Source organism: Apteryx mantelli, chromosome 13 (assembly GCF_036417845.1).
Source record: "Apteryx mantelli isolate bAptMan1 chromosome 13, bAptMan1.hap1, whole genome shotgun sequence".
In the NCBI taxonomy this organism is placed as follows: domain Eukaryota; kingdom Metazoa; phylum Chordata; class Aves; order Apterygiformes; family Apterygidae; genus Apteryx; species Apteryx mantelli.
The window spans coordinates 4,731,498-4,748,318 of record NC_089990.1 but is presented as its reverse complement, the minus strand read 5'-3'; the positions used below and the strand labels follow the sequence as shown (position 1 = coordinate 4,748,318).

Here is a 16,821-nt window from a genome sequence, read left to right as displayed (position 1 = left end):
TCCAGGAACATGGACAGCATCACTACCAGAAGAGAGCTCCTTCACACCAGCAACACAGTAGGATGATTTGGAGCATGGATGGAGAATGACCTATTTGGTAACTGGGTTCCCGCAGGCTCCACCGAGCATTTGACTCGGAGCGAGTGGGAGGTTTAAAATGATTGAACCTAGAGCTGTGCCACCTCGTTTGCCCAAGATGATGCCCACGGTGAAGGCTGGCAGCAACATGCAATTTGTGCTAATCAACAAGCTCATCCCAGTCACAGCAGCAGACGAGCTGCAGCCTGCCTCTTGCACAACACACGCCTACTTGTTTTCACTGCTGAAAAATCATCACTGTAGCAGGCAGGTCAGAAGGAGGGGGACTGCCAAGTAGTTAAGGTCACAGAAGTTTGTTTGCATGACACCAAACCCACACAAGTTGTTCTGAGTCCTGTGGTTTCCAGGCACGAGGCTGGACTGCAGCTCCGCGGTGCACGAAGCAGCTTTCCCTCCTGTGCTCCCAGGCTTTGCCGCAACGGGGGCTGCTGGCCCCCACCACGGGCATCGCCATCGGGCGCTCAGAGAGACACCAACACAAGCAGCAATGACTTCAGGAAGCCGTTATAAAAGCAAGCCTAGCCTAAAAGGCGAGCCGAGAATAACTGCACCACCAGCACCCATTTTAAAAGTCACTTTAGCAGACCACTTGTGCAACTGCTCGAGCACGCCATGACTCGAGGCGATTGCACAGCTCAGTGGACCTAGTGCAAAAAAATCAAGATCAGCCAAAGTTAACCTAAAAGCAAATGAGCTTCGACCTAAAAGTAATTGCTGGGCCAATGTAAATAAGGAGGGAAACTTGTATTTAAATGTTTTTATTTCAACTAATGCTTTGCCACCATATTACATCACTTTGAATAGCTCAGAATAGCAATATGATCTCAAAATATAGCAAACAGCTTGCCAAAGCAAGATAATATTAACTCCTATGGATACAGCATCTTCCTTCTTTGGCGACAACACTTCCTTTTATCTGTAAAAATAGTTTTATGTTCCAGCACATTTGCTGTTCAGTCTATTGAACCCTGCTGTTTATAACATTTGCCTCTTCCCTGCACAAAACCTCCCCACAATGGATTATGGTTTTATATCCAACAGCATTTTAAATAAAAAAGTTATAGTTTTCATGCAGATTTTTGTAAAAATTATTTTCTAGGTGCACACAACTGAACCAAGATGCATACAAAAATGCATTCACTTCCATTCTCAGGTGCAACTGTGCCATCAGCAACATGATATCATGAGTTACTGCGAGAGGTCCAAGGATGGTGGTATTCTCGTATATAGTCTAACTTAAAAAAAAAATACTTTATATAAGCAGTAAGAGAAAAAAACTGCCATGCTTTATTTGTAAAGTAATCAAAATAGTTAGGTTTATAAAAAATGCACCATGTACAGAGAATACCATAGGAATACCCATCTTCAAAATTATACACATTTCTCATTTAACATTGTGAGCTGGCCTGCAGGTCCCAACTTGTACTGTAGCTTTGTTTGCAAAGGCAAGGAACGGTCAAACCTAGACTATGCTTGGACCATATAATACAAATTAAACTGGATTGCAGACAGAAATAAGATTCGTTTCCATTACAACTCATACCAACCACCTTACAGCCCTCAGGGAAAAAAAACACGCACCAAGCATCTGAGAAATAAGGAGGTGAAAACAGCTCCAGAGCAGTATTGCAAGATGCTGGTCTGTTATGAATGCATTTCTGTGAGCTCTTGATAAGTTAAACTTTCCTTTGGGAAAAGAGCACGTCTGTTGGTTAAAACTCCTCTCCCTGAGAATTTGATAAGAGTTTGTCTTGCAAAGCAAAACAAAGTCCTTTGAACTTCAGCAGTTCCTAGGCCAACAGCATTTCAACGTGGACACAGCTGATCTGCTACTCATGCACCCAGGGTGGCAGGTTGGGTTTTTTGTTGCGTTTTGTTTTTTTACATGTATCAACCCTTTTATACTCGCTTCATTCCTCTGCCCATCAAGCAGGCAAACACGGTCATGACCATCTTCGGTTTCACCTCCACGAGATCTTCTGGAAGGGCATAAACTCTGGCACCAATTCTTCTTGCCATGGACACAGCATACCTGTTCGCCATGAAAAGATGAGTGTGTCAGCACTTACAGACTGCTACCTTTAAATGACAAGTCAGCTCCTCCTGTCCAACAGAATTTCACCTCCCACTACTCTTTATTAAGATTCAGAGAAGGCTTCTAGATGTGTAATAGTCTGATCACACCAAATCTATTTGTTTTATAAAATGTGTTTTGATCCTTTGCCATGTTCTTTTCCTGAGTACAGGGTAGTGTCTTTAATACATGTACAAATTCACCTTTGAATGTCAAGTCCATTTTATCAACAGTTAAAAACTGTAATTAGTGTTTGCTAGGGCTAACAGTTAGCATGTATAACTAAGGATTAATCAGCTAATATTTACATTTTCCTGTGTTTGCTTTTTCAGAACGATCAAGCAAGACTATCATCTGCAAGAAAAATTGCTGTTATTCTGCTACTGCAGAGCAGTCACAGAAAACACATTTCAAAGGCCTATTTTAATAGTCATACTTGAAACTTGAAAACCTGTGACGATTCAACGAGACAAGAGACGGACAAACTCAACCCAGGGTTCAATTCCAAAACCCCGAGCTACTGGCTGAGCACTTCATATGCCTGAACAAAAAGGATGAGAAGCAGAATACCATCACTAAGAATCGCTTGGGCTCTTCTGCATTTCTCTCCGCAGGCTGAAGAGCCCAGCAAGCAACTCCTCCAGGGTTACCGACAAGGAGAGGAATTAGATTTCAAGAAGTGCTGCCTGTCTGAAAGGCACTGGCTTAAGAGATTGAAAGCCACAGTAATGTAGTAAAACGCCTGCAGCTTAAGGTCAGGGCATAGAAGTTGCACTCTTTCAATGCAATGCAGTTTTCAAGCTAGCAAACTTACTTAGCATTATTTTGTTTGTCATCTTCTGATAGATGACCAGTCTTTACAAGGTCATAGTTGATACAACCAGGCTGTATAGCATCAATTAAATCCACAACCGCCAAGCTCGTGCTGATAGTCTTGTCCTAGAAAAAAATAGGAGGAGACAAGTAAAGATACATGTCTAATCCTTAGCACACTTCTCACCTTAATTCGACTGCTCTGGAATGTGCAACAAAGACTTTAAGCAAGCTGTTTCGAAGCCGTGCTATCAGGGATTATTCCCAGCTGGACCATGGGCAAACCAGACTGCTGCTTCTCCTTCAGCAACACTACAAGATCATTACTCCAGCTTGCCATAAGGAGTCCAAAAATGCAAAGCAATGACTGACTGGCAGGTCTGCCCTGCCGAGCAGACCCCAAGGGACTTCCCACCCACCCAGGTTCACCAGCTCCAGCCCCTGCACCTGCAGGCAGCACAGCCTGATCACCCGCTCTCTGCTCTCCCCATCAGCTGGGCCACCCCACCACTATTCCCCCCGCACAGGCAGTCCAAAAAGTCTCTTCTCCAGTAGCTTGAAGCCACTTTGTTGCCAGCATAAGCTGAATCCTGTCCTGTTTATACCCATTTCTCATGTGCCACTGCTGTCCTCCATCTGCAGAGGACACACACACGTGAGACCCTTTCCTTTCGGATGCAAGAGGGGAACCTGCACCTTGAAGTTCTGGATGGAGGTGGACTTGCCGGCTTCTTTCAGGGTCCTGTTTACCCAGCTGACTATAATGTCATCGTTCGCTTTTTGACCATCACCGAGGTCCTCAAGGACGTTCAGTGTGTACCTGAGAACCAGAAGAGAGAAACAAGACTAGGCAGAGCTTAAAACAGTCCCAGCTACACGCAGCCAGGGTACAAGATGGGCCCACGGCAGCACAGAAAAGTCTTCAGCCTCTGCTTTGCATTTTTACTGCTTTAGCAGAGAGGAAGACTTAGCTATCTTCTCTGAAGTAAAATTTTTGTTGAAGTGTTTGGTCTTACTAGCCTTTCAAGTCTTTTAATCTGAGCTACAAAGTTGCCTGGGCTCAGGCCACTTGCTAAAGTGTTTGACTATTGATATAATTTGCTTCAGAGAGATAACACATACCTAGAAGGTGCGGATTAATTCGAGAAATAGTATTCCGACTTTAATACCAAATAATGAACTACCATATGTATGTATCTGTGTGTGCATATATGTATATTTTGTATACATATATATGCATCTATACACATACACATGGGCGCACATGTACATATGCACCTTATTAGAATTTTTCAGAACAACATAAGAAAAAGGGGTATCAGTTTCATGACCTGTCATTAAATTTCTCTTCCTCTCCCTCATTTCAATGGGAATGGTATTATAAAGAAGCCCTGAAATGCTTCTCTTCCGTGTTTTAATTTTTAATTGGGAATTGTGAAGTTTGGTAATTTTCCTGCTTTGGGTATTGGCACACAGATCAGCTTTGGGTGGGCTGGAGCGGCAGGTTCACAGCACCTCGGAAGGGCTCTCCATAGGTCACTGGTCCACCTCTCACATGCAACAGGATCATCTTCATCGCGGTTTTGTCTGGCCAAGTCTTGGAAACCCCCGAGGATGGAGGTTTTGCAGCCTCTCTGGGTGCCCTGTTCCAATGCAGCAGTGCAAATCTTCCCAAGCCTCGTACTCCCTTCAGAAGAGTTGTGTTTGAGACGGGCCTTACCTCCTCATCAACTGCCAGACTAAGGCTAGCGTCAATGTTTGGTTTCCGTCATTCAGATCCTGTCCTCCGATGCCAACCAGGGAGAATTTAGCTGGATGTTTTCCCAAATCTACGGCATAGTTGCAGTTTTCTAGCTGCACAGGAAAAGAGTACAAACAAACAACAACAAAAAGAGTCACTCAGATACACTCAACTGGAAGCCTCAAATAGAAATTCCTAGATACCGTGCATTTACTTGGATTCCTAGTGTCCACGGCTTCTTCTAAAGTCTTCTGAAATGCTTACCTTTTTCATATTTGCACCAAGCTTAGGATACGGAGGCTTGTTGACTTTATTCCAGTCAACAGGAACTTTGATCTTTTCATATAATTGTAGTATTACAAGTGCATCTTGCAGATCACTAAAAAGGAAAACATCAATTAACCTTGATGTTTCAAAACATATGTGCACTTTGACTTTGTCACATTATGGATAATTACTACTCTTTACAGGCTGTCGCAACTTCAACAATCTTAAAAAGAAGTTTTTTCAAAATGCTTTGTAACTTCTGGAGCAGAAGTGCTCCATGTTTAACACAGCCAGCTGCTAAGTTAGAGCAGATTTTAGCACGGCAATGAGCAACAGATCCAGAGAACAATGTTGCCACCTAAAATCCAAAAGGTGCCCATCTCTCTCCATTGACTACAGGGGTCACTTTGTACCCAGAGTACTTTGCCTCCTAAATAGGATGCCTCAGTTGAGCCCTAAAATTAGGCAACATGAAATCTAGGTCCAGTTGCTCTGACACAGTCACTCAAGCAGATCCTTCAGTCCCTAAAAGCCAACTGCCCTGAGCCTGGTCTACCTGTCCTGGCTCAGAAACCTCTAAGCTAAGGGCTGCAGGGAGGGTGCAGGGAGCCTGGCCCTCTCCCCGCAAACACCCTTTCTCAAGCTCTTCCCTCAGCCGCTGTGGGAGACGGGACACTGGTGTGGGAGCACCTTCGGTCGGATGCTGTGGGGTCTCTTCAGGGAGAGGCACTTACCCGTAGAGGTGATTTACGTGGGGGTTCACACCAAGGGAGTTCATCCAGTTGCGGAAGGTTCGTTCTTCCCGCGTCTCTCCTAAGGGGAAGAAAACGGGTACGTGAACTTCCCGAAAGCTCAGAGGGCTGCGCGGGGCTTTCCACCTTGCAAGACAGGGAGCTCCGAGCAGCACTGTTTCTCATTTATGTTTTCAAGAGGAAAAAAGACTACTGCTGCTACTATACTCTACCAGAGGAACCGGTTTGCCCCAACATCTTGTTTTGGATGTTACATTAACTTCCCTAGGTCTCAGAAGAGCTTTGCCCTTTCTGCAAGGAAAGGTGGCAGCAAGGTCTTTCACCCAGGAGCGAGTTAACTGCTGCTTAAGCCCTAACCTCAGCGCTGCCGAGCGCTTGCCAAAGCGGCACACCTCGCTGCACGGCTGAGGGATCCCACCTGCCCAGCAGGAAAAACTACCGGCAAAACCAACCTGGCACCGGGACTAACGAGCCACCGGAAACCCTCCTGCAAGTTCAGAGCTCACGGCAGCGTCGGGGCAGCTGAACAGGCCCTCGGACACGCTACTCATCTGCACGCAACGGGTAAATACCCACTTCAGCCCCGAAGTCTCAAAATAAGAGGCGTCCCTCCAGTAGAGACGCCCCGCCGGGCACAACCCCTCGCAATACACCCGCTCGCTAATTCTGCGACCAACACGGCCATCACCTTCCAGCAGAGTCCAGTCGATGTCCTGGTTTTCAGGCTTGGTCAGTGCCGGGTACTTGTTGAACAGGTTCGCGACGAAGGCCAGGTTCAGCTTGGGGTTGCCGCTGACCACGTCGGCGGGCGTGACGAACTGCCGGCAGCCCAGCCGGTCGGCCTGCTGCAGCATGTACTCCGCTCTCCGCAAGTCGTCCTTCTCCTGCGGGGGGGACGCAAGGGACGGGAGCCATCAGGGCAGAGAGCAGCGACAGTGCAGCTGGGAAGCTCCTGGCCTGGAGCAACATTGCTGCTCCGCCAGCCTTCGTTAGACACCAGCCGCTAACCAAACGAACGGATGAAATGCGCAAGTTCATCCACGCTACTGTGGATATGCTTGTCCTGCTCTGCCACTCTCTTTCTGTATTTTTTTTTTTTCCCCTAGTGTGGTGCTTTCAAACTTTATAGGATGGTGGTCCAAGGGCAGAATCCTGCATGCTCCCAAACGGGGCAAAATGCAAAAGATTGCCCAACCGTGCATGTTGTTAACCACAACAAACACTCATTTAGCACACACCCAAGGTGTGCACATGCCCGCTGACACCGTGCACGGCCTTGAAATCAAGATACCAGGTTATCTAGAGGTCACGGGGCACCGATAGGGTCACACACAGCTCGCACTGGTACGGCATGGGGATAACGACAGCCTGAATACTCACGTTGAAACCCGACATGTTAATGTCGATCTGAGGCTCTCCTTCTTTCTGCCCTTTTGGTGCAATTTGATTGAGAAGGTGGAAATAAGCTCTAGAGTCCTAGAAGGAGAAAAAGAGAAAAAAAAAAAAAAGAAAATGAAAACTCGGGTCTTGCTCACAGCATTGAACACACCGTAGCAATTCATTTCAGTCTCATCTTAAGCAAGTCACTGTGCACAATTGGCTTATGTACCTTTACTGAATTACCAAAATCGGTAAGCTTGACAGACAACGAAAAGAAAAGAGCACGATGGCAGAAATCCAGGCAGCAGAAAAGGAAACAGAAAGGAAAGAGATTAGAAATAGTTAAGCCAAATAATTGTGTATTTTTTATATATATATTTATTTATTTATCTGTCAGCTACAAATCCTTTCGCTTCCCAGCACTGCAAAGGACCCCAGGGTATCCTGGCAGCCTCCGGGCTGCACTCGGCAAGCCAGCAGCTATCAGCAGCACTGCTTCCAGCTTCACAAGCTACTTGCAAGTTGTGTGTGTGTGCACACAGCTCTGGGCTTCCCACATTTCTCAAATATCAGATTTTTTTTCCCCAACGATCCTTTACCCTGAATGAAGTCTACAATCCACTTCAGTCTCGTTTCTCATGTTCCAGACTGCTGGCCATGTGAATAAACTCTGAATAACCTGCTGTGGTCAGAATGCTCCCCTTCCCCCTCCAGAAAAAAAAAAGAAAAAAAAATCCAGAAGGCTCCCTCTCATTAAAAAAAAAGAAAAAAAAAAAAAAAGGTAAGACCTTCCCCATTCATTTCTACTCCTAAGGTCACCATTGCCCTCTTGCCCTTTCTAGGTGAGCTGTGGCACAGCGCTTTTTACAGGTCCTTCCTTGGGGTGGGGCGGAAGGCACTTCCAGCAGGAAGATGTCTTAAGAACATATACAAAAAGGTAGCAAACTGGTATTACTAGTACACAATTACATCATGTAAAAGCTTTGCAGCGGGATCCCACTGGGAGTGGGGAAACCTTTCTGCAAAGTTCAACGCGAGGCTCGGTCTCATGCCAAGACAGAGAGCAGAGTAGTGCAGGACCCTAAATACGCCATTCGTGTTTTACCAAGACCCCTGTTAAACCTGCCGAGCTTATCGTAACGAGGTTAAGAAAGGTCCCGTCTGTGGATTAGGGGCCTCATTTCCACCAGCAAACGCAGCCACGGCCCACTGCCAGCCTTTTCCCGTGCACGCGCGGACCAGGAGAGCTCGCGCTACCTTGATATCCGAACTGAAGTTATTGATTTTGTGCCAGCCCGCGTTTTCCAAGTGGAAGTTTGCCCATCTTAGGAGCAGCTCTTCTGGGGACAGTTTCATAAGGTCCTCCAGATTTTCACCATCACGAAGTAAGGCAGCCAGTGCTAGAAGAAGAACCACTCATGAGCACAAGGAAGGAGTTTTCAAAAGACACAAACCTCCATGACAGGACTAGAGCTGCAGTAACATCTCAGTGAGCAAAAGGGGACAGAACCAACCGCATTTTCCTCCAGTTCGATTAAGTCAAAATAATCTGGGAGGTTTTTTGGAGTTTTCTGGGTGGGTTGTTACACACACAGCAGAATATGAATGGCACGCACATACACAATACCCATCAAAGAAACTTTGCTTAAGGGAAAAAATATATATATATTTTCCATGTTCTCATGTAAGAAAATTCTCAGTGAACTCTACACACAGCCCTTTAAGTCAATGACAGTAAGTTAAATGTAAACAGAGCTTCTGAGTGATTTCATAAGCACTGTTGAAAAAACCAAAGTCAGAAGCCAAGATAAGCACCCTTTTGGCTATCAGGAGCTTCACTTGCCATGGATTTTCAAGGTCTAAGCCAAACAGTGTTAACCGGTCACGACAGGGAAGTTAAAATAAAAGACCCTGAAGATCCTCCATCCAGCTGCACGCTCTTGTTAGCCCAGTGAGGAATACCAGAGCTCTTTGGTTTGAAAAGCTTTAAATTTGGAGGTTGTTGTCCAGGTCCAAGCGAGCATGGTGGGGAAGAGCTCCATTGCTGAGGAGGGAAACTAGAGCTCCACTGCTCCATCAACAGTTGCAAGGAGGATTTTAGGAGGATCAAATCAGTGCAACTGCATTCCCAAAGAGACAAAGCCCTCCTCTGTCAAGAGCAGTGTGCACTTCCCTATGATCCTAAAATGACGCAAGCAGCTTTTGAAATCTCACCTACGTCTCAACGTTACCAGCTGAACTGAGCCCAAGCCCTCGAGGCAACAGCATGGTGACGTTCCCTACCCAAGGACTAGACAGAATATGGCCTGTGCAGGCTCAGGGAGGGGGAGAAGAAAGGGGCTGGTGACATCAAGGCAAGGTACCCTTGTCAAGCCACATTAACCAAAGAAATCCTGATGAAAACAAAGTTGAAAAGCTATAACATGCACTTTGAGCAGGTCTAAGACAAATTTTATTGGCTAATACAACTACTCCCATCATCGTTACACATCTAGAGCTGAAGGACACTTAGGAGAACCTCTTCCAAGCCAGAGGCATTACAAGAAAACATGCTCATTTGTGCCACAAAGCTTGATCCGAGATGCATCTCGACTTACCAATTTGTTTTTGGCCAGTTCTTCAATGCAGATACTCGCTACCTGGAGGACACAGCCCACCCCTCCAAACCAACTTCCCAGTTGCAAACAGGCTGGAGACCACTCAACCTGCTGCATGCCCTCGATAAACCAGACAACAAGGCATCGCCCTTCTCGGCGGAGAGGAGAGGGGAGATGGGTGGGAGGCCAGGACGAGCCGAGCACAAGCAACCCGTCCCGGCCAAGCGGCAGGGACTCAACAACACATTCACACCCTCAGCAGGTCCAGGAGCAAGGTTACATGTATGCTCAAGTAGCATAAAAAAAATTCTTCTTACCTTCATTCCTGCTGAGTTCGATGTCAGCAAACAAGCCGATCTTAATGATCTGCCAGAGCAGCCCTAGCACCAGGTGGGGTTTCCCTTCCCGCAAGTCCTCGGCGCCGATGTTGACGACATGGCAGCCGATGGCGGAGGCAGAGTTCAGCGCCAGGTTCAGGTTCTCCTGCGGGCGACAGGGCCGCGTGAGGGGCGGCCAGGCCTCTCATCCGGCGCCTTCCCCCCCTCGTCCGCGCGCCAGGGGCGGCCGCTCCGTGCCCACGGCCCTGGCTCGCTCCCCGCCGGCGTTTTAATGGCGCTGCTGGCGCGGCGGGCTGAATCGATAAGAGCTGAGCGAGGCGCCAGCGTTTAATTTCAGCCCCCGGTATTTGGTTTCAGCCGTTGAGTTGCAGCTAGTGGCATCGACAAGGCTAGAGAAGCGTTAAGTTATACGCACGCACACGTGTGGGCATCTGTGCAAAACCAGCCTCTACTACTAGGAAACCACTCATAGGCAGCCCACGCCAAAAACCACATTGCTTTAAAAAAAGCACGGCGCTGTATCCGATAGCCACTGCAATATCGGACGTGCGCAGCGTTTCAGCCACTTTAGGCATTTCATCAGTACTAAATTATCGCTCCTGGTAACACTAGCGTTGCCAACTAGGCACAGTACAAAACTGCCTTTAATAACCAAATGCAAGTTGTAAAACTCACTTCTTTCCAGACACCTACAATAATTCCTTAAGCCGCCATGCTAATTTTTCTATTATCCCGTCTTAATGTGAATTTCCATAAAGACACAAAAGTGCGTTGTACCTGAATTATGAACGGCGTGAGTTTCTTCTTGTTAATTGCTCTTTCATCAATCGTGTCCGGAACGGAAAGATTAATCATTTTGCTGGTAGGAAGAACAACAACAATATTTGAACAGCATTTAGTATTTCATTTCAACAAAAGCTGTTCCACTGTCACAGTCCTCACTACAACACATTTTCTTTGGCCCATCTGTTTTTTGGGGGGGCTTTTAAATCAAGGTTGTGCAAATCAGAAGTTAATATTTATGTTATCAAGAATGTATTTGTAATTAATAGCTAAGCCTGAAACCTTAAACATGTTACTGGCCACCAGTGATCTCGGTGGCCGGAGCAAGAAGAGCGTGTGAATTATTCACGATGCAGTCACTGAACTAGCGAAGCCGTGCTGCTCTGCTGACAGCCGCTGCGGGTTCTGGTGAGACAACACGCTTCCTCCTATGGTAAATGTGCACTAATGCCAGCAGGGAAAAAAAATTTCAAAAAATGCACTTCTGAAGAAAAAAAAAAGTGCAAACACTAACGGCTCAGTGGGGAAACGCGTGAGCATTAGGACGTAAATTTTTAGCCAACAGAAAACATTGCAAGTTTTTCCTTTATACTATGAACTACTTCCTATTCGGTTTAGTCTTCATCTGAGCAACTGAATTACTTGAAGTCATGGAAATTAAAAAAAAAAAAAATCCCCAAGTTAAAAAAAAATAATATTTAGCCCACTAGCGATCCCTTGCCTACTGATTGCTGAAATCCCAAGTCGATCCAGTTTTCCACAAAATTCATTCAGTTAGATTAAAGCAAAACAAAAACACCCTTAAGCAGAAAGCTGGCTGTTAAGCAGCCCTGGATTTCTCCCATTTTTCAGCGTGCAGCACAACAGATTACATCACTAGCCTAGTACGGCTACCGTCAAAAGCACCAAGGCGATTCCCCGAGACCCCGTTTCCGGGTTAATTCGCAAGAGCTGCTAACATTTCCGCGGAGGTTACTGACACAACCTCTTGCAATTCCACCAAACAAGATTTTAAACAGCTGCCTTCTCCCCTTCAGCAAACTCTGTCTCAAACTCAAGCAAAAGCCTTAGACAAAATGCCAGCTTGTGAAGGTGGCATCAAAGCAGAAGCATCATGAATGACACCAAAAGTCCCGGCGATTAAGCGCCCCTTTACACATGCGAAAACATTCTGCGCACACAGACTGGGACACAAAACCAGCCTAGCAAGAAAATACCCCTAACTAAGGAGTTTGGGGGTTGGTCTGGTTTTTTTGAATTCAGGAGCCATCATGACTTACCACAGCACGATCCCATCTCCCACGGCTTTGAACAGGTCATCTGTATTGGGGTTCATTGGAATAACGTGCCTGCAGTCGGGATCATTTTCCAGGGCTTTGTTTATCCAGTTTACAAAGGCGTATTTTTCTTCCTCTAGGATAACCAATTGTAAATTTAATATATGCTTCCTCATAACACAGCAAAGATGTTCCCTCTCCCCCCCCGCCCCAACATCAGTATACAACAAGCCCAAGGGGAAAAAATAAATCAATAAAACCACACTACCACACTATCTTTATTATTCAAAGTTCATCAACAAGCAAAGTTAACAAAACAACTAAGCACACATTTAGCTTACACACTGACCATCTCACATTACCCTATATTTAGTCTGCTCTCGCCCTGATCTGTGACCATTTGGGTACAGGAGACCCAAAGTCCAGCACGTGGCAGGTAGTAGAAACTTACTATTTTTGGCATACGGCCCAAGTCCCCCAGGAAAACAGCTGAACGCCAGAGCAATACCTGAATACGAGTGCTGCGTTCCTTCGCTGGAGAGCTCCGACGTGCCACCAATTGCACAGATGCCTTCCTTCCGGTTAATTGCTTTTCTGAAAGTTTTAGCGATATCACTGCTTTTCACCTCTTGAAAAATCTAGGATTCAAAGTGCTCTGTTAGACAAAAGATTATCTTCACAAAAATAGAAGGAATGCAAAACAATGAAGCTTTCTGTTTCTTCTCAGCTTCAAAGCAAACTTTGCAGGACGAACAGCAAACGTGAGTAGCCTAGCAGAGTTGTAGCGGCATTAAATTTAACAGGGGTGGGGGCAGAGAGCTGTCCCACTCTCTCCAACAAGTCAAATATTGCAAGCACCTCCTGAAACAAAAGCATGGGGTACAAAGTCACTTGCACACATTTACCTTTCAAGTACCACCAGAAAAACGTGAGAACTTTGCAGTACGAGAGCAGGTACACATGCAGCAGCTTCCAGAGGAACCTCGTTCCTAAGCTGTTGTGCAATTTCAATGTTTCTGTGAAAGCCAGATGCTCACGTGAATGTGACTTTAGTTCACACAGAAGACTGCCCATGACCACCAGAGACAAAAACTGATTCTCTTTAAGCATGTAACGACCTAATCTCCTAATCTGTAGCAGTAAATGCTTCAGGTAAGGCTGTTCACAACAGCACACTGGGACTGATGGACTAACTGCCCTCACGCTTTGGGGCAAAAGAGATGCTTTAGCACAGAAAGTTTCATTTATTTTAACCTTTGCTGGACTACCATACTGGCACTGCGTAACCTCTTTGAAAATATGTGCTTTCAAGCTGAGGTACTACTAACTCCCTTGACCAGCCTCAACTCGGTCCATGTCATCCTTCATACCATGAAGCCCAGCAAAAAAACTCAGTGAGAAAATAGCAGCAGTTCTGTTTATAAAATCGTACAACTAGTCATGGTTTCTACTGTGTAATTTAGCTGTCTGTAGGATATTTCAGGTTTACTTGACCATCGCTACCATAAAGTGTGACAGAAGGGATTTTTACTTTCTCCCTAGTGCAAGTGAGAGGTACAGACCAGTTCAAACCAACAGCTGAAACATGCACCCAGCATGCAAGTGTTCACAAACTGCAAACAAACTCCAACTTACTAGTTGACTCCGAACTCAAAAGTTCAGAGGGTCTGAAAACAATTAAGGAACAGAAAAAGGTGAAGCTAAATTAAATATCAAGAGAAGTAGTTGACATGAAAATAGTTCCCTAAATGCACTGCACAGTTTTATGCTATTACTCTTCCAACATTCAGTCATCAGAGCATGAAAAGGATGAAGGGAGGCTCTTGGAAATGTTAAGGTTTTATTAAAAAAAGAAAAAAAAAAGGAAAAAAAAACTTTCTGACTTATTTCTAAAGGAAAACGTCGAAGGTTAGATCCACCTTCCAGCTTCTTCCACTTCCTTACTACTGTTCTTCCTTTTATAGGCAACAAATGGACTTGAATTTTCCTAAATAAGCATCTAGGAGTAATCTCCAAGTGTACCTTGAAATGACCTCTCAAATCTTTAACAAATACTTGTAGTCCCATGAAATTGAGAAAGGAAATTATACTCATACTGCTTTCATTGGGAAAACAAGCATTCATCCGAGTGCCTGGAAAAACTGAGAAGCTTGCAGTCAATAGCATAAGTCTGGAGAACTGAAAGTCTTTTTTCCAGTTGTCCCCCCACATGGAAATGGACTTTCAGCCTCCAACAGACTTCACATAAGAAAAGCATGTGGAAGAAAATTTGGAGGTTTTTTTAAAAAAAAAAAAAAAAAAAAAAAGTCCCCTCTGCCCAGACCTAAGGGCTGGCAATGACAGGGCAAAAGGTTGGTTACATGCAGAGGTCTGTCAAAGAGCTGATTTTTACACAGCAAATCCTCAAAAGCAATCAATTAGGATGAGGGTGAGTGGCCGAGGAGCCAGGTTCAACCCCTTTTCTTAGCTGGGCCTAAAACCGACCCCTCCTTCCCCCCCGCCCCAACCGGGGCCTTCTACCTGCCAGCCAGGAGGTACAGCACAACCAGACCACTGGAAATTCAGAAATACCACTTACATAGACAAACTCTTCAAAGCTAATCTTCCCGTCTTTATTCTTGTCACTGTCGATCATGAGCTTCTGGATGATCTCTCTCACTTTGTACCCAGGGAGAGGCAGGTTGGCTTCCTTGAAGAGCTCGTGCAACTCGTAGTCGCAGATGAACCCATTGCTGTTGAGGTCTGAGGAGGAGAAGGAACAGGAGAAGGGCCTTTAGCAATGGTCCCATCACCTGGAAGAACGAACCCCAGACAGCGAGGTGGAAACATGGTCCCTCATGCTCAAACAGGCTTTATGGAGCAACACGCACTGCCCGTCTCGGAGCCACGTCACATGGACCATCGCTCCTCACTGCGAGCAAGATCTGGGCAGAATAGGGACGCGCTCGAAGGTCTAGAGTGGGACACCCACGCTGGAGACAAGTCCACCAAAGCACACTACCCAATGGATACCATGCAGAATAAGCCAGGAATCAAATGCCAAGGGCATGAACTAAATACGCAGTAATGCTTCCTTGGAGAGGGATCAGCAAAAGCCATGAGATCTCCCCGGCTTGCTGCAACAGCAGCTTCGAAGTGGAGCCGAGCAGGATGGCTCTTGGTGCACGCAACCAAGCCTGGTGCAAAAACTTTGCAAGAAACAGCATCTGTGTTTTATCTTCATTATTTTACAACTCTTTCTGCATTTATACTTCTTCATACATACATTACTTTTTACATCTAACTGCACCACAGCTGGCTTTGCAGGTTAAATATAGGAAGTAATGAAACAGCGCTTTTTGCATTCTGAATGAAAAACACCAACTCAGCTCTGCATTTACATTTTTTAAATCACGTCAATCATGATGTTAGCCGTTTACTACCGACAAAATTGCTGCCAGATATTTTAATACTGCCCCAAAACGCTCTGCAACGACATTTGCTTTGACAGTTAACCACTGAGACCCAGCAGCACTGTGTGCCTAGCAAGACTTTATTGCCTACAGGCACGTCCTGCTCTAGTGGCACAGACAGCCCAGGGGATTTAATTCGGTGCCCGAGCAGCCATCTCCTGCCCACCCCGGATGAGGGGAGATGCCCAGCTGGGATTACGGCTGCTGATGGGAATTGAACTTGATGGGAGATGCCAAGTCTCCACCTCCTCTGCCTACGACAGTCATTTGACCACAGGCTGGGCAAAGTCGATGCGGCGTCTGCACTGAAAACATCAGCCAAGTCCTTTAAGGCTCCTAAACGAAAGCAGTCTCTGCATTTAAGCGGCCGTGCCACCTCCGTCCCGTCCCCCAGAGCTCGCCGGAGCGGCGGCTGTGCACCCAGTCCGCTCCGCCAGCGCAGCCGGGCTGCAAAACCAGCCCACGTGGTCCTGCTGCAACGCGGGCAGCTCCGCTCGGCAAGCACCCTGCCCCTGCCCTACGCGGGGAGGACACGTTTCCCCGATTTATACAGCAGCAGCTTCTCCCTAAGGCTGTAAAATTACATTCTGCTCAGGCATCATCTTCTATTCCCCAGACACCGTCAGAGTCCACAGCTCGCTGCAGCCGGCGAGGACGGCCGGCCGCCCGGCCGCGTTTGGCCTGGTTCAGAAGGGACCCCGCACCGCCGCCGCCACCGGGGTCGCTCGGAGGAATAAAGAGAACTATCAGGACAGAGCAGAAGCCGGCTTCGCTCGCGAGTCTGGAAAGTCAACTTCTTTTTAACGAGGTGTCAGCAGTGGTTTTCAAGTTTTATTTCACAACAACATTCTGGCAAACGGCTTGTTCTCGCCACCGCTCCAAGCCGCTTTATTTTCCAGATCCGTATGGGATTTTAAAATTGCTTTCATAAGTTCGCAAGAAAGCGAAATGGAAACAGTTAGTGGCCAGCATCCAAGGCAATGCAGAATAAACCTGCGCTCCCCTCCAGCACCCTTGTCTTGGGGCTCATACTAGTGAAGAGCACCGTGCCCAGGGGATTACTAACTACATTAAATTTCTTTATGAAATGGCAGTGTTTACAGTAATACTGATGAAAAAGTGGTTTGGGCCAACGATTAATGATAGCAACAGGCTGCTGTCTGGCCTTCAGTTTTAGAATTTTATTCCAGAAAAATACAAGCTTACAAAGCAAGCTTTATTAAACAGACCAGTCTGAGATGTCATCAG

At 46.2% G+C, this 16,821-nt stretch overlaps 1 protein-coding gene across 2 annotated transcripts in view; it reads right to left on the bottom strand.

The window, feature by feature from the left end:
* Window positions 1-841: 841 nt before the first annotated feature.
* The window catches only part of PLS3 (plastin 3), a 51,880-nt gene continuing 35,900 nt past the window's right edge, over window positions 842-16,821 (bottom strand). For both annotated transcript variants that reach the window (XM_067303983.1, XM_067303984.1), the window contains 14 exons: window positions 14,700-14,863; window positions 12,630-12,759; window positions 12,125-12,257; window positions 10,839-10,920; window positions 10,041-10,206; window positions 8,384-8,526; window positions 7,127-7,222; window positions 6,435-6,630; window positions 5,729-5,807; window positions 4,992-5,106; window positions 4,707-4,840; window positions 3,683-3,806; window positions 2,988-3,112; window positions 842-2,131 (listed from right to left, as the gene is read on the bottom strand). In XM_067303983.1, the coding sequence (XP_067160084.1) occupies window positions 1,999-2,131; window positions 2,988-3,112; window positions 3,683-3,806; window positions 4,707-4,840; window positions 4,992-5,106; window positions 5,729-5,807; window positions 6,435-6,630; window positions 7,127-7,222; window positions 8,384-8,526; window positions 10,041-10,206; window positions 10,839-10,920; window positions 12,125-12,257; window positions 12,630-12,759; window positions 14,700-14,863 (1,820 nt within the window). In that variant the 3' untranslated portion in view covers window positions 842-1,998. The remainder of the gene's footprint in view (window positions 2,132-2,987; window positions 3,113-3,682; window positions 3,807-4,706; window positions 4,841-4,991; window positions 5,107-5,728; window positions 5,808-6,434; window positions 6,631-7,126; window positions 7,223-8,383; window positions 8,527-10,040; window positions 10,207-10,838; window positions 10,921-12,124; window positions 12,258-12,629; window positions 12,760-14,699; window positions 14,864-16,821) is intronic.